Source organism: Corylus avellana, chromosome 9 (genome assembly GCF_965113065.1).
Source record: "Corylus avellana chromosome 9, dhCorAvel1.hap1.2, whole genome shotgun sequence".
Lineage (NCBI taxonomy): Eukaryota > Viridiplantae > Streptophyta > Magnoliopsida > Fagales > Betulaceae > Corylus > Corylus avellana.
In genome coordinates, this window is record NC_142498.1 from 12,198,033 (window position 1) to 12,215,805 (window position 17,773).

The 17,773-nt window shown below is 37.8% G+C and overlaps 3 protein-coding genes across 3 annotated transcripts in view; 1 reads left to right on the top strand and 2 right to left on the bottom strand.

Annotated features, from left to right (window-relative positions):
* Nucleotides 1-219: 219 nt before the first annotated feature.
* LOC132190915 (uncharacterized) lies at nucleotides 220-1,146 on the bottom strand. Its single transcript, XM_059605939.1, has one exon. The coding sequence runs from the start codon at nucleotides 1,144-1,146 to the stop codon at nucleotides 220-222; it is 927 nt and encodes a 308-aa protein (XP_059461922.1).
* A 4,562-nt stretch (nucleotides 1,147-5,708) lies between these two features.
* Nucleotides 5,709-6,695, top strand: LOC132190581 (oleosin G). Its single transcript, XM_059605616.2, has one exon. The coding sequence runs from the start codon at nucleotides 5,779-5,781 to the stop codon at nucleotides 6,373-6,375; it is 597 nt and encodes a 198-aa protein (XP_059461599.2). The 5' UTR covers nucleotides 5,709-5,778; the 3' UTR covers nucleotides 6,376-6,695.
* A 3,812-nt stretch (nucleotides 6,696-10,507) lies between these two features.
* LOC132189176 (ephrin type-B receptor) overlaps nucleotides 10,508-17,773 on the bottom strand; it is a 28,092-nt gene continuing 20,826 nt past the window's right edge. The window contains exons 11-22 of the mRNA XM_059603768.2: nucleotides 17,091-17,427; nucleotides 16,646-16,739; nucleotides 15,626-15,734; nucleotides 15,105-15,376; nucleotides 14,832-14,959; nucleotides 14,308-14,542; nucleotides 13,136-13,324; nucleotides 12,696-12,985; nucleotides 11,946-12,159; nucleotides 11,585-11,827; nucleotides 11,042-11,133; nucleotides 10,508-10,946 (exon numbers count right to left, since the gene is read on the bottom strand). Coding sequence (XP_059459751.2) covers nucleotides 10,799-10,946; nucleotides 11,042-11,133; nucleotides 11,585-11,827; nucleotides 11,946-12,159; nucleotides 12,696-12,985; nucleotides 13,136-13,324; nucleotides 14,308-14,542; nucleotides 14,832-14,959; nucleotides 15,105-15,376; nucleotides 15,626-15,734; nucleotides 16,646-16,739; nucleotides 17,091-17,427 — 2,351 coding nt within the window. The 3' untranslated portion in view covers nucleotides 10,508-10,798. The remainder of the gene's footprint in view (nucleotides 10,947-11,041; nucleotides 11,134-11,584; nucleotides 11,828-11,945; nucleotides 12,160-12,695; nucleotides 12,986-13,135; nucleotides 13,325-14,307; nucleotides 14,543-14,831; nucleotides 14,960-15,104; nucleotides 15,377-15,625; nucleotides 15,735-16,645; nucleotides 16,740-17,090; nucleotides 17,428-17,773) is intronic.

Here is a 17,773-nt window from a genome sequence, read left to right on the forward strand (position 1 = left end):
CGGTTTATATATGGCCTTGGGGCCTGCTCTCCTCTGAAAATGTGGAGAATGGGTTAAAATTACTTTTTAAAGTTGTCAGCGAATGTTCAGATACTAAAGGGCGAACGTTTAGGTACTATATGGCAAACATTCAGGTACTATTAAACAATGGATCAAAGGGTTCAGTCGTACATTTGGGTATTTTTTTTTTTTTGAATAATGGATCACTTGTATTCAAACTCAATTGGAGAGAGCAATTTGCTCTTCCAAAATAATATCAGAGATACACATTGGGATTTCATCAATCCAAAGCTTATCAATGACTCGCTTCATAGCCTCCTTGGCTAATACATGAGCTGCATTATTACCACAACGTCTTACATGACCAATACGCCAATTCGGAAAGAGAGCCAACAATGCTCGAATATCATCAATCAGTTGGCCAAAATTTTGAGAAGATGGTTCCCCCGCTGTTACCGCATCAACCACTATTTTGGCATCTCCTTCCAGATAGATTTGGGTAAACCTTAAGCCTTTACATAAGCACACAGCCAAAAAGGCACCCAAAGCTTCAGCGGCAGTGGCGTCTTGTAAGCCCAATCTTGTGGAACCCTTTGCTGCTATTACTGCCCCCACCTCATTCCTCACAATCACTCCTACTCCAATTCGGCCATTGGCTTTATCCAACGCAATTTCCCAATTCACTTTGACCCAGCCATTGGCAGGAGCCTTCCACCGAGTTGGGCTTTCATCATCACCTCTTTGGCTATGGTTGTGCAGGTTCGCCTTCATATACTCCTCCACTCCGCTGTTCGTTATTCTCACAATATTATTTGGGGAAATGAACTTGCCCTCATGAATCCATTCATTTCTTCTTCTCCAAATATTACGAGTAACTCCCACTAACAACTGTAAGGCTTCATCATCACATTTTCCTAGCAAGTCTTCAACCACTGCCAGGAAGCTAGGTCCTCTACACCAACTCTTCTGGAATTGGCGACCCATAGTACACCACACATCCTTTGCAGATTCACAGCTCCACAGAATATGGAGTGTAGTTTCCTCCTCCAGACCGTATATGGGGCACCTTAGATCCTCTGTCACCCGTCGACTCACCAGATTTGCCCGAGTAGGAAGCAGATCATGGCATGCCCGCCAAAAAAACATTTTCCATGCATTCGGGATACCCAACTTCCACACTTTACGCCATATTTTGCTGTCTTCGTTTTTCTTCGATCCTTCCGCACTTGACTGGCAAATATTTTCTTTCCACAAATGATGCGCACTTCGGACAGAGAACTCTCCATTTAAAGTTCCTCTCCAAATTTATCGATCTGGTTGATCAGTGTTACTAAGAGGAACAGTAAGGATGGATGTAACTTCTTCAGGCCAGAAAAGCTCCTTCAACAAAGTATGGTTCCACCCCTTTGTGTTACTGTCAATAAGGTCCTTCACTTTTGCATCTGGAGGTAATAAAGATCTAGGTGATTGGATCATGTAGGTAGATGGACGAGGTACCCATTTACTGCCCTAAATATCTACCTTATTACCATTACCAATTCTCCAAATCAGCCCATTTCTAATCACCTCACTAGCTCCAACGATACTTCTCCATGCAAAGGAAGGTTTATTACCCAAACCTGCATCAAGGACCTCAACATCCGAGTAATATTTAGCTTTCAGAATTTGGGCAGTGAGGCTGTCAGGAACTTTCCACAATCTCCAAACTTGTTTAGATAGGAGTGCTTTGTTAAAAGCACTAATATCCCTAAAACCCAACCTTTCCCATTACATCCAATGTATACCTCTTTCTTTTTTATTTGACCCCCACCAAAACCTTTGCATGAGAGAATTAATCTTACTACAAAAGCATTTAGGGAGCTGAAAAATAGACATACAATAAGTAGGGATCGCTTGGATTACCGCTTTGAGCAAAATCTCCTTTCCCGCTTGAGAGAGGAGCTTGTTCTTCCAATCTTGCAAGCGCTTCCATATCCTATCAAGAATATGTTGGAACTCTTTTGTTCTTGATTTCCCTACAAGGGCGGGAAGACCAAGATACTTGTCATATTGTTGAGTAACTGGAATTCTAGCAGCTTCAATGATTTTATGTCTATCCACCAATGGAGTATTTCTACTAAAGAAAATAGCAGTTTTATCCCGATTAATGCGTTGACCCGATGCTCTCTCATAAGTGGTTAATAATTTTGTCATACGATTCCAATGGCGGAGGTTTGCCCTACAAAACAACAAACTGTCATCTGCAAAGAAAAAGTGGTTGATGCGAGGTCCCCTTTTGGAAGTAGGAACCCCGCTCAATACACCCTCGCGATCGGCTCTTGTAAGAAGAGAACTAAGGGCTTCGGCACATATGAGGAACAAGTACGGTGAGATGGGATCACCCTGTCTTAGACCTCATGTTGGATTGATTTGGCCCCTTGGAACACCATTCATAAGAACCGCATATGAAACTGTTTTGATACACATGGATATCAACTGAATCCATTTTGGGTCAAAACCCATTCGTTGCATCACGGCCATTAGGAACCCCCACTCCACTCTATCGTATGCCTTACTCGTATGCCGTACATTTGGGTATCACCCAATGGCTCAAAGACTGGTCAACAAACACTCATGGTGGTCCCCCAAACAAGCAATCGTACTTAGGTTAAAGGCGAACGTTTGGGTGGTCCCTGATGAGCGCCGAATGTTGCACATTCAAGCCCCTTAACTCGCATATATTAATGCCTTAGTATTGTTATTTATTTGATTTTATTTTGTTTTTGTGTTTCAGGGTTTTAAATGACAGATGCAAGAATTTCAGTGGAAATTGGGCTAAAAAAGGACAATTTGGGAGCATTCTGGAGACTTGGGATCGAGCGCCCATCAACAAGGCTCCAGCACTCGAGCGCATCATGGCCTAAGCTCGAGCGCAATACACTTGGGATCGAGCGCACTTGCGCTCGAGCGCAAGTCCCTTGGGATTGAGTGCATGCGGCTTTCCAGATTGCGGCACGAGACTTTTCCCAGCTTGGATTAGGTTTTCAGTCTCCCACTTGGACTAGGAGACTGACCTACGATTTTTTTAGGGTTTTAAGGTTCTCCTAATTCCTAAAAATAGGCCTCTAAACATAGAAAAAGGGGAACCCTATATATATATATATAGGGTTGGCCTTTGGGGGTGGTTCGGCCAACCCCAAACCTAACGGTCTCAAGTGGCCGAAGCCACCCCCAAGGCTTTTGGGGATGATTCGGCCACCACTCGAACCACCCCCTGGCTGGCCATTGGGGGTGGCTCTAACTAAAATGGGGGTGGCCAGCCACCAAAAATTTTCCATAATTTTATTTTATTTTTGTTAATTGGGGTTACTATTTTTTCATTTTATTTTTTTTAAAATTTATTTTTTCCATTATTTTACTTTTTTTTTTTTTTTTTTTTTAAGCATATGTAGCGTCAAAAGCATAGGTACCACCTATAATATAATGCCACATCAGCCAATCTGTTGATTTGACATTAATATGTGGCATTCACGACAGGTGTCACCATTTTAAGCGTGCTGAGGTGTAATTCCGTTAAATTTTTGGAGGGAAGTATTAAGTTTGTCTTTTTAATATTCATAGGTACCAGTTGGGACACTTTTTGAAATCAATGGGTTTGTTTGATTTTGGGCCTAACCATAGGTACTAAAATTGCATTTAACCTTATTTTATAATTAAAAAAATGGCTATTTTGAAAATTTTGACGAGATTTACAGAAAATTCTAACGGAATAGGGTAATTGAAAGTTTGATACCCTTAATTAAGAGTTTTTAAACTTCGAAGGTATTTTCAAAACGCATGAAAGTTCAAGGGAATTTTGTGATATTTTTCTTAAAAAAAAAATGGGAATACTAAATATAGTATTCTCATTTTGTTTAATAAATTATTATATATGTTGTTTAGTGGTTAAATGACGACGTTATATAAGTTTTCCATAATTCATATCGTTTAACCACTAAACAATGAGAGCCCTAATTATTTTTGATGTCTCTCAATGTATTAGGCAAAAATGCATTTCACCTCTCGAAGTTTCACTTCTCTTTCAATCTTGCTTAAAATTTGGCAATGTACCCTAACCAAGTTTATAAAATTTTCAATGTAGCCACTCCATCAATAATTTCCGTTTTCTCTGACATAAATGATTAAAAAGATGTAATTTATGATTCAAAATTTACACAATATCCTGAATCTAAAAATAAAAAAGAAAAAAAAATAAACACTCCATAATTTATGACCAAGTTATCTCCATGGGAAAAACAAATCCCATCCAGCAATCGAATAAACATCTTTTTTGTGAAAAAAATATGAAAAGTATAAGTTAGAAAAAAAGATTAATTTAATTGTTGAAGAAATAATATTTAAATACAATAGTGAAAATGAATAATTAAACTACTAAGCCGGTAATAAGTGCTTTGAACAAATTGATAGTAAAAATAAATAAAAAATATAATTCTTTAGCGAAATTTTTTCAGAGTCCAATGCAAGTGCCTACGAGAACATGTCATATAAAGATTTTGACACGTAGACTCTTAAAATTCTATAACACGAGATAAAAATCAACTTTCATCTATCAAACAGATTAAATTATGCTGTAAACATCTCAATTATATTTAATTTATAATTGAAAATTAATTTAATAACGTTTTGAATGAGCGCGCGCAAACACACACACACACACATATATATATATATATATATATATATATATATATGGGGGTTTCTCCCCCTCCCCCCCTCCTCTCTTTTCTCCTCTCTTTCCTTGATCTGTTCCTCCCTCCCTTCCCCATTTTCCTTCCCCCCCTCTCTTCCCCGATCTGCGTTTCTTTTATTTTTTGTGTTTGTTTTTGGATTTCGCTTTCTTTTCCCTATTGTTGTTCTTTGTTTGCTTGTTTATTTTTTCTTGTTAGGTGTTTGTTTGGGCACACTTTGTGGGTGCCGTTCATGGGGGATTCACTCAAACTTCCCCCCAATTTCTTTGAGTGCGCCGCCGATCTCCTCCGCGCCAGCTTTGCCGTTTACTATCTTCTGCTGGATCTTTTCACGCGTCCCCACTGCGATGTGCTTCCAACGCCATCTACGCATCGGTTTCTGGCAAGCACGCGATCGATTTTTCTTTCGGCTGTTGTCATCCGTCTAGTGTGCTCTTATTTTTAAATTTTTAGTTGTATTGCTTTGATTTTTCCTGTATTTTTCTTGTTTTTCTTGCTGCTTGTAATAAGGCCATGTCCTCTTTCTTGATCTCCTCGCTTGTTATTTTGGTCCAGACCCCTGGGGTTGTGGATGTGAACGATATCCTGGCTTTCAAGTTCAGGAGGATGTGTGTCGGCATGGGTTCCTTTTGATCCCAGGGTCGAGGAATAAGAGCTACCTATGCATTAGTTTGTGTCTGCCTAGCTCAGATATGTTATTCCAACTGAAGATTAGTTATAGGTTAGCAGATGTTTGGCGTCTTTGATGTGTAATCTTTTAGTTACGACTTTGATCTTTTAACTTCGGCTAGGATCTTTCAGAACGTTATGTTCTGTTATTGTAAGAGTTTTAATGCTCTTGATTCCTCTATTAATGAGATAAGAATGCTTTTGCTTTTAAAAAAAAAAAAGATATATATATATAAGGAAGGTTGGTTTTGAAATATTCAACAAATGTTGGACAAAACTTCCCTTTGCTTTGGTTTGTTAGTTTTGACGTCAAATCCTCCCATCCCATGCATATTTGCATATTTGAAGGAGACAAAAATGGTGGACTCCCATCAAATCTTACATGTGTTATCCATGCAAAGTTGCCACGCCGCGCTCGCCCTCAAATGCTGCTATGCGTCACCCCCACCGCTTCTCTTTAAGTACTCCTTCCATCTCCACCACTTCTCCAACAATCATCATCATCATCATTCACGCTCTTTCACAAATTAAAGCCATGTCATCTGATCAATCAAGGCCGGTGAGCCAGAGGCTCTACGATTCTGCTCCGTCTTCACGCCAGACGGTGAAGTTCTTGACGGCGGTGACAGTTGGCGCCACGCTGTTAATCCTGTCAGGGTTAACCTTAACCGGGACAGTGATAGCGTTGATCATGGCAACCCCAGTTCTTGTCCTGTTTAGCCCGATCCTAGTCCCTGCCGGGTTTGTCATATTCCTTGTGGTGGCGGGTTTCTTGTTCTCCGGCGGGTGCGGGGTGGCGGCGCTGTCGGCGCTGACGTGGATATATAATTATGTGACGGGCAAGTGCCCGCCGGGAGCTGAGAAGCTGGATTATGCAAGAATGAGAATCGCGGATAAGGCTAGGGATATGACGGAGAGGGCTAAGGAGTATGGGAACTACGTGCAACACAAGGCTCAAGAGGCTACGCAACGTGCTTGAATGTGATCAATCGAGTGTACGTACACGTGGCGTTCTGTTCTGTTCTGTTTTGATTTGATTGGCTGCGGGAATGGACCGACCATGGTTTTTTGTTTGTTTTGTTTGAGGTGAGGTTTAGTTTGTTTGTTTGTGTACGGATGGAGTTTTCCTGTTAATACTTTACAGGTTGCTGTCCTGCTGTTTGCATGCTTTAAGCATATTAATTAATAATTAATAGTGAATTTTTTGTATTTGTTCTCTTCTCATGGATCGTTGGTTATTTGCTGGAAATTAAACTTATATACACAAAGCACAGCAATTAATGACATCATATATATATATATATATATATATACATGGAGGGGAAAAGAAGCGCAGTAGCTAAGATTATGGAGGGGAATGGTAAAATTAATTAAAGATTAATTAATTAAAATTAATAGCAAAAATTATGCAGTAATGAAAAGAATAGTAATTAAATATGGGATGCCGGCGGTAATTCACAATTGCGGGAATGTAGTGCAAAAATAAAATTACAAGTGCGTGCGAAATTGGAGTGAATAAATAAAGGAATAATAAGCACAAAAGTTAATGCTCGCAAAAGTATTATTACAACAGCAGAGAACACTTATAAAATTAATAACAGGAGAGGATACTAAGAAATCAAGGAGCAGAACAGATTACAAACAGAGAGAATGAGAGGAATTTTAGAACTTGGCTGAAAGTTTTGCCTCAACAATGAGAGGGTTCGTCCTTTTATAGGCGAATTACAATAGGTAAAAGAAAATTACATCAGTAAAAAATTATTAGTAAAAGCAGATCCGTCGTGTAGTGTTGGTAGATAAAAAAGCAATAATAACTTCAACAGCAATATATATATATATACACACGCACACGTAGAAGGGTGGGAATTGCATAACTCAGATAGAGACAATCCATTATTTACGTTAGAAGGCATAACGTGTTAAGGAAGTAGCTTCACAAAATTATTATTATTATTTTTTTGTTATTTTATTATTTTTAACTCAAACAGGTCTAAATGTAGCTCTCATACGTCTGAGAGCTGCACAAGAGGGACCATTTGAATCTTATCCTACTCATCTCATTTAGTTTTTTTTTTTTTTTTTAAGGAATCAATTCAGTCTCATTCATTGATAAACAAGCTTATAGCTCAAATAACACAGAGCAAAAGCTCTGAAACAACCATAGCTGAAGCTACGAGGTTACAAGCATCAAAGATGACGTATTACATTCTAGATTCAAACAAAATCCGCTAACCTATAACTAATTTTCAAATTAAACAACAAGTCTGTGCCAAACAGATTCAAACAAATGCATATGTAACTCTTATTTCTTGGCATTGAGGGTAGAGAACCCCAAACCAAAGCTAATCCTCCTCAACTCGAAAGTCAAGATAACGTTCACATTTACAACCTAAAGGTCTGGACCAAAGCAACAAACCCGAAGGGCATCAGGCGGCCAAATCGAGAGAGAGGACCGAGCATTATTACAAGCAAAAACAAAAACGATTACAGAAAAACAAAACAAGACAGAAAGAACAAAAAAAAAGAAAGCTAGACAAAATTACAGGGAAATAAACAACATAAAAAGCACACAAAGAGGATGACAGTAGCTGAAAAGAAGAGCCGATCGAGTGCTCGCCGGAAACCGAAAATGGAAGAGGCGTTGGAAGCTCATCGCGGTGGAGGCGCAAGAAAAGGCCTAGGAGAAGACCGTGGATGGTGGAGCACACGGAGGAGATCGGCGGCGCACTAAAATGGAGGGGGAAGTTTGAGTGAAACCTCAAGAGCATTACCCACAAAGCATACCTATATAAGCAGAAAAAACAACAAAAGCAAATAAAAAAAGAAACAAAAAAAACTAGGGACCAAAGGAGGGGGAAGAGGCGGAGAGGAAGGGAAAGGAAAAAATCACCGAAAGAGTTAGGGGCATCAAGTAAATAGGTTAGCTTGCTAAGCGAAAGAGGGCGATAGGAGAGGAGGGGAGAGGCAGAAGAGGGAGAGGGGAGGAGGGCTGGAGGGGGAAAACAAAGGTTCTCCCCCTCCGACGGCTACTAAAGATAAAACCCTAATAGAGAGGAGAGGGGGCTAGAGAGAGGGAACTCGTCTCATTTAGTTAATACTAATAGGATTGAAAGATATTAGTATTAAACGAGTCGAATGGACACTCTATGCCCAACTACCTAATTTACTTTTGAGTGTCGTGTAATAATAGAAAACCCATTAGAGGTTTCTACACAAATCATATGAATCACAATTCACTCTTAAGACCAACTTCATCGTCAATGTGTATGAGAAGTAGAGACAAAAATTACAGCTCGAGTCTCATGAAGTTGGAGTTGGTCCATAATTAAGTTTGTATATGAATTCTATATTTCTTCTACTTGTTTTAGTAATCAACGATATCATTTGTCAGTTTTTGGAGTAGAACCCCCTAATTTTTTGTGCTTAATTAGTTTTTTCCACATAAAAATATGGAGTAGAATTGATCATATTCTGATATTTAATCGTCAACACGTGACAAAATATATCTTGAATATATGAGTTGTGTGAAATAGACACACAACATCAGCATCAGTAGGTGTCTCATTTCATGTGCCTGCTATTATTCTTGCACTAATAACATTCAAACTTTTCTGTTTCTTTTTTATTTGAAATGAAATATATACATATTATTTTTTTTTGACATTATATACATATTATTTATTCTCCATAGATGTATGATCCTTTGATTTGGGTTGTCCACCGCTCTTCCCACCAACCACCAGGCCCTTAGTTTGGGAGTTTTTCTTCCGCATCTCAAATGCTACCCCAACAGGCCCGGTTGCTATACAATTTTGTGTATCAAGGGAAACGTGTTGGCTTGTTTTTTAGCACAAAGTTTGGAGTAACTGATCCAACTGTAACTGTGGCGATGGAATGCCATAAAATTTTGTAGAGATAGGCTTCCAACGTGTTATGATCGAAAGAGACGGAATAGGATCTTCTCCAGTTCATAATGGACTATGAACTGAAGAATATTCAGTTCATGGCTGAAATTTCTTCTTAAAAATTCTACAACGACAAATAGGACATTTATCCCACTACAAAAAAAAAAAAAGATTTCAAATTAAAAAAAATAATAAAAAAATAAAAGGTGACTGAACACCTCCATCTTGGCCATAGGGGGAGGCTGGACCACCTCATTTTAGCTAGGAGTGGCTTGAGAGCCACCCTAATGGCTGGCCAGGGGTGGCCGGACCACCCCCAACAGCCATGAAGCCACCCCCAATGGGTAGCCAGCAACCCCTTAATTTTTTATAACTTTGTTTTATAACTTTTTTTTATTAATAGAACAGATGTCATATTTATGGCCTTAAAGAGATCCTGACCATTAATTAGATATTCTCCTGTCCAAAACGAACTGGAGAGGATCCTGTTCTGAAAGAGACGCACTAGGGGTGTGTTTGTTAAAAGATTTTGATCCGATACTGTAGCAAAAATTGATTGATGTAAAAAAAAAAAATGAAAAAAAAAATTTATTTTGTAGTTATTTTTTTTTTATTTAAATAGTAATAAAAAGTGATTGATGTGATGTAAAAATCAAGAGAATACTAAAAAAATAAAAAAGTAAGATGAATAATATCGGATCAAAAGCGTTTAACAAACACACTCATGTAATACATTCTATAAGAAGGGAAGGAAGCTATTGGAGTAGATAGAGACAATTGATAGATGATACAAAAACTACGGTAAATAGTTTCCAATCATTTTACCATAAGCACGTGGACTATGGATGGAAGAATCCGACTTGCTTATGATTCTTTTGGGATCATTGGTAATTACCATTGCCTGATGTTTGGTCCTTTTGGACTGGATCCAGAACTTGTTCTTGTATTTGCATTGTTTTTTACCATTTGGGCTTTGTTGTTGGGGTAGCCTTCCCTCCTGTTTTTATTTCTGTGTTGTTTTAGTTTATTTTGGGTTTATTGTTGGGAAGCCCACCCCTTTTTCGTTTTCAGGATCTCTCACTTCTTCTGATGATCGGATCAGAAGTAAAAAAGATCCTTCCCTGTAGCCCTTTCCTTATTCAATTAAAAAAAAAAAAAAAAACCCATTAATGAAAGTATGACAAACTTCAATCGAAGAAATAGAAAGAAAACTAAAAAAGTTAGGGATATTGCACTTTCCATTTACATTGTTAATAAAAAGAAAAAAGATTACACATTGCTTTCATTGTTTCTTCAACGAAGTATTAGAACAATGAATCTCTCTCTCTCTCTCTCTCTCTCTCTCTCTCCATTTTCATTTTCATTTTCCTTTACCTTTCTTTACATCTGTAATCTCTATGTCAATCACTCACCTACTCTCACAGAACATACAGAAATACCTAACAGAAAAAAGGTACAAGTTAAGGTTGACATGTCATCTTGTTGAGAGCCATAATTCTACGAATGCCAGAACAGCTCAAAATTGCTACTATACAATGAACGGTCATGAATCTCCAGATTTGCCACATGCCAATTTATAAGGCGGGACTGGAAGAATTTACATAAAAGCAGTCCACCAGGAAATAGCCACCATTCACTTTCGTCCCTGTGCCAACAAGTACCATGAAAATAATCAGAAACTGTTAATTGGGGTGCCTAACAACATAAAGAAATTTTTTCAAAGATTAAAGAATCCCTCACATGCTAATATTCCATGGCTGAAAGTTCGCATGCTTTCTATTAGGTGGTAATTGAGAGTAATAGTGCAGATATCCACAAACAAAAGCAACCACCTGAAAGAAGATCATAAGGTAATAATGTATCACTTTCGTTAAGAGACAAACAAGATAGAAGCTATCACCACGCTTAATTAAAGACCTAGAAATTCTGAGGTTTAAGAGATGGGGAGGGCTCCCTTTTTGCTGTGTATCCTAATCTCATTTTTGGACTGCCATTTGAGAGAATGTGTGTTTGTACATTTCTATACATATTGTGATCCATTCAGTGTCAAGAGAACAAACTAAAAAAATATAATAACTTGTCAGATTCAAACCATAATTCTAAACAAAATCCACTTCAGATTTGAAGATTTTGTGTTCTTCTCATATTTCTTTTCAGCAAGTAAGTTCCTCACAGCTTCTACTACGTTCATTGGGTGAAGGAAGGGTTGCAAAGCAGAACCCAGATAAAGAATTAACTATAACCACTCAACCCGTATCTTAAGGGGCAGATATTGCAACTTACAACATTAATCAAGGATGTAACGTTCCACAAAGCATAGAAACGTGCAAGGCTTGCGGAACGTCTAGGTCCATGACTGAATAGAGCATTGATTCCAGCAGGAAATGGGAGAAGAGTGCCGAGAGGTAAAATAAACAAAACCAGAAAAACATCTGCCAGTGAAAACGAATACATCTGGAGCAAAGTAAGCAACACTAAGCTAAAATCCCCTAAAAGTAGCATCGAGATGACTAAACCAACAAGATCCTGCAATAACATTAGGACCAAAAAAAAAAAAGAAATTGACAGTGAGTGAAGTAAAATCTAAATTTCATGTGAATTTTAACCATTAAAATGCAATAATCAAACCAAGCATGATTTATACCTGGTGGCGAACAGGTCTAGTATTATGAAGTATAAAAGAGAGAAGATAAAATATTTCTCTCTTTTCTTCAAGTTCTTGTAAATTGCTAGCATCTAAAATGCTGCCATACATCCTTTTTCGCCTAATTAAACTTCCATTGCTTCCGAGTGCTCGATTTGAGTGTGTTTCTTCTATCAAGTGACCAGATGGATTTTCTCTGTAAGCGCTTTTTCCACTGTAAACCAAGGGAGATAGGAAGCAAAGTCAAACTCAATTCAATTACCATCAGGCGTATGTGCATTTGTTGGGAAGCATGTACAAGGAATCAACTGTACACCAATTTACCTCCGTATCTTTTCTATATCTGCTCAAGTAACACAACATAAGACATGGGATTTCTCTATTCTATGTATGTATATATCTCCGTTCCTTGCTAATGTGCCCAGGGGTACATTTGGGTGTTTATTGCACGCATGTCATCATGACATTCATGTTTCCACTTTAATATATACAACCAATATTAGAGTCTCTACATTTTCAACTTCAATGACACTTCTAAATTTGATAGGTTTAGTGTCATCATCTTATCCATGGAAGGACAAGATAACATTAACATACACCCAGTTTCCACAAGAATTGTCGCTACACAACTATCAAATCTGACAAGTCAAGATGTGTAATGAGGATGGAATAAACATAAAATGCAAGGCAACAAGAATTTGGTTATCACTCTTGACATAGGCTATTTCTCATAAAACCACAAACCATTACCGTAACTGTTGCTCAGTGCGTATCGCTCCACCAATATTTCCAAATGATGCAGGATTATTTTCTTCTTCAACAGCATACATCAAAAGTCCATACTGAAAATAGCCACAAGCTGTAGCCTGAAACCAAGCAAGATCAACACATATTCCATGGTTCCTCAAAGCAGGATTGGCATGAGTTTCAAGCCATCTGAGAACAGGCCGAAAGGTTACTATTAACCGTCCACGCTGAACTAAGCGCAATTGTGCATTCAAACCAGCCACCAATCGATACCATATCGTAGGTGGGACAGACTGCAGGCCAGAAACATAACAATTAGCAAATTCTATAAAGGCAATTGATTCACCCCCCCACGAAAATTCTTCCGTCTCATGTATGCGTTTATGATGAGTCTATGTGCACCTTAATCAATTTTAGAGTTTCCTCTGTATCAATCAACAAACCTGACTTATGAGGCTTGTAAGAATATTATCGCTGTGAAGTGAGAAAGGAGCCATGTAACTTGCATCACCTCCAAAAGGTAATGACATTGGAAATCTATGGTGTAAACGAGGAGGAAGATCAGTTCTCTTTTCATCACCACCAAGGAAGAAGTCCATATATGCTAGCATTAAATCAGAAGTTGCAGCAACCTACAGTAATACAGGAGAACATACCCAGGCTTAAAAATCAATCAGATCTCATTGAGACCACATTAAAGTCTCCACAATGTAAGGAATTAATGTTTTCATAGGATTACACACTGAAGAAACCAAATTGTGCTCAATGATAAGTTCTAAATAAGAGGTTATGTATCAAGATAAAAACATACCCATACACACAAATAGCACTGAACCCCTAAGTTTAGATGTAATATATATTCGTAGATAATAAAAGGATAAGAACATGAACACTGTTAAGAAAAAACAGTTAATTATAAACGAAGCCACAAAAATGTAAAATCCAATGTCAATAAATTACTTGTGTTTTTTGGAACTATTACAAGTTCTCATAAGCATTTCTTTCCTTGGTAGGAAAATATAAATGGCACAAATCATTTGATATCCTATATCCATCCCAATTTAAAAAGAAAATAAAATTTTCATTTTTGATTATAGGCGGTATTTACTAACTGTGATTTGAAGAAAAAAAAAAAAAATCAATTTAAAGATCAACCTCAACATAGAACATGCTCAGCTAATAAATTAATAATGTATGCTGGAGCAATAGCCGAAACACTCTGGCCACCTTCTAATAGTAAAGAAAATCCTAAATAGAAAACAGATGAGAACCAAAAGATATTGAATAAGCAAAGCTATAAACAGCACAACTGATTTGTTGTTGAAAAATGCAGTAATGCATCTCGCTAAAACAGAATAGCAACCATGTAGTGATTTACTGTTTGGGCAAGGGAAAGAAAGTGAGGGGTGAGGACTTTGAATATAAATACATTCAAACAAGCAAAGAAACGGCAACATCAGCAGCTGAGCTGGTAAAGCACATCAGAGATTATACCCCAAACCAGGATCCATGTTATGAGCTTGAAAAATATTTCAAACCCTCGTCACATGCAACACATTAATTCAGTCTAATGAAGCCACAACAAATTCATCCAAAAATTGTGAAAAAAACCTACCTTGATCCCTTCATAAAGAGCGCGTGAACGACAAGAACGTAAGCAAGCATGATCATACTCTGATCTAACGAACTCACGCAAACGTTGCAATTTCAATCTCCGACGCCACTGTTGCCATGACCATGCAAGGGGATATGCAAGAACAGAAAGAATGCTGTATATTGCTCCCTCCCACCACTGATAAGCAGCTAGAGCATTAATCTCATCCACAAAAGTATTGAATGCACCCTCATATCTGCCAAATCAAATAGATTATGGAGAAATACTTCCATCTCAAGTATAATTTCTTTTTGTAAGTAAAATATGGTGCTGTTACAAACAATGATGGAATGTATGAAAAAAAGGGGAACCAGATATGCAAGCACAATTCTATCTGGACAACAAACAACCTCAATACTTTGACGAAATTCACTCAATGCCTCTAGAACATCTCAAATATAATTAAATTACCAAAGAAAATGAAATCCAAAAACCCATAAAGGGACAACTTAAGTAATTAGGGAAAAAAATCAAGTTCAACTTACACAATCTCTTTTATTTGTTCAGGAGGCGTGTGGGGGAGATGCCAAGGTTCGCTGAAAGTATTAGGACCCATGAAATACATTCTATGCACATGACTCTGGGACTCTTCAGCTCTGTTTGTTTCCAAAACCTAGCACACAAATAGCAACTATTGAATCCAATGCAAGTGCAGAGAGAGAGAGAGAACAAAGATAAGCTACATAAGCAGTATGTAACCAGAAGAAAATAGGTATGACAAACACAATTTCACAAAGCAAGAACATTTGAAGGAAAACCTCATTCAAAGACTCAAGAAAAGGGAAGGAGTGATCTATTTGAGAGCCATGTTGAGTGGGAGCTGGTCCTGGTGATTCATCAACTCCGAAAAATTTCATTCTTGCAACACTAAGCACCAGAGCTAACAGAATGAGGAGACCCATAAGGAGAAGACAAAATAACCAAGGCCCACCAAATGTATAAACCAACTCTTCAAGAGCTGTGTAACAGTTTGGCATGTGATATCTGTCTGAAATGCATCTGTAAGGACAAGGAGTTTCAGCTATACCTCCTGTTAAAGAGAACAAGTTGAAAATGCATACATCAGTTTACCAAAACTTCCAATTGAATTTGGCCGTGTATACAGGAGACAGTACAATGCAACAAAGACATAAAGCAAATGGAACTAGAAACAAGAAATTGTAACCTCCTTCAAGACAAAGAATGATAATCGATAAGAACAGACAAGATTACAAAGGGAATATGCACCATTATCTCTAATGATATAAAAACAAATTAGCCACCATGAACATAAAAGTACCTCGGACCGCAATGTAAACAGCACGATGGGGAAGCTCTTGAGCAGGACAATGATGACAAAGTGCTCTATCAGATCCAGTAGCATTCTTATAAGTGCCAGCTGGACATTCCTGAAGATATGCAAAAAATACGAAATATAAGTTTCAAAAAGTTCAAAAACTTACTTAAGCTAGAGATTTTATTTTGGTGAAGTAATGAAAAAGTTAATAGAAAAAGTGTAAGGCACCCCTAAGTACACAGGCCGTATACACAGGGAGCTCTCACAAGCCCAAAATCCAAGCAACAGCAAAAAAAACCTGCAACCCAACCAATCCATCAAAGCCCACAACCCCAAAAACCCATGAGACAACAAAGCCCAATGATGCATGAGCTAAAGCAAAATATTTTGAGAGAGACAAAAAGCATGGAATAACACCATCTGAAATGGAGGAACCTCCTCCTACCCATGATGTTTAAAGGATAATTAGGACCCTATAATGTTCAACATTCAGCATTTTCTACTTATTACTATTAGTAGCTGTAATATTGCATGATTCATGAAAGGAAAAATATTTTTGATCGATAAGTTACACTGCTACACACACACACACCCAATGGGACTTGAACCCATGACCTCAACCTCCACCTTGCTACAAAGGGAGGAAGTACTGTTTGAACTTAAGCTCATTGGCCAACTCATGAAAGTAAACACATCCTAAAAACTAGTAAGTAATGAAAGAAAAAAAAGGGCTCAAAACACTTTTCATTTATTCATGGAGCCTTGAAGTTGAAAATCTATTTGTTTGTTAATGTATTTTGAGGGTGCTTTTTGTTTTTTATTTGAAAAGTGTCATGATGTGACATAAAGATTAAAAATGTTTTTGTTTTTTTGATTGTTTGTTACCAAATAAAGCCTACATTTTTATGTTATGAAACCTATATACAGACATACAAACTCGAATTGGGAAATGCTAAACAAACGAAGGGTATACAAACAAAAACGTAATGGACAAATCTTAATGTCACAATTTGCAAAACCTACCTCACAAAATATACCAAACAGTCCTTTTGGGCAAGGTTTCCCAGTCACTGTTCCATTTTCTCCAGCAGCACCTTGATGTGTACCATCCCCTCCCCTATAAGCATTATAGAGAACATCAAAATGCTACCAGGAAGTCCACGACATATATGAGCAATATGGGAAAGATCGGCTACATACACCCCCCAAAAGAAAGACTAGCCAAACCTAGTGATGATATTATAAAATGCACTAGTACATTGTTTTTTGATAAATGATTCATTTCATTAAAAAGCTCAAAGGAGTGCAACCAACCCTAATCCACAGGATGTATACAAAGAAAAGCCACACTAAAGGCAAAAAGAACATGCACTAGTAAACACCCAATGCTTTCTTTTCATAAAATACAAAAATCCAGAGAATTCACAAGAACATACAGAAATATGTACCATTTGAATAGTGTACGAACCTTGCATGGATGCTTCCTTTCACTGTAGCAATGGGCTGGTACACATCTCCAGTGGGAATGTCAGACCAATGAAAATGAATCCTTCCGCCACCTCCTCCGCCACATCCATTGGGACCACCAGATCCCCCAATACTCGAAAGAACAGCAGGCTCACCAAGAGCTAGTGTATGCAAAAACAGAAGAATAGTTCCACCAGACCCACCTCCAGGACCTCCATTCAATCCATCTGCAATTACATAATTTGCCTTTCCACTAGTTCCTTTAAAACTTTCTCCATCAGCACTCACTGAGCCTTCAATTGACAAACTTGACAAGGGATGCTCCGATGAACCCATTACTGCTCAAACAGATATAACGAATGAATATGAAGGATAGTATAAATGGTACAGTAGCTATCACCTCAAATAAGGTTGTATATAAAAGGACAGAGCCAGCCTCTATTCAGTACAAGTAGCTACTTACTATGTTATTTATGTTTTTTCAGTAAGTAATAGAATGCATTCAAAATAGTGCAAAGGAGTGCAACCTAGTACAAGTATACAAGAGAAAACCCCGAAGCCAACAACTAGCACTCTAAAATTTCAAAGATTAAAAAAAAAAAAAAAAAAAAAAAAAAAAAAACAAACAAACAAACAAACAAAACAAACAAACAAAAAGACTCCAACAAGCAATTACTAGAACAA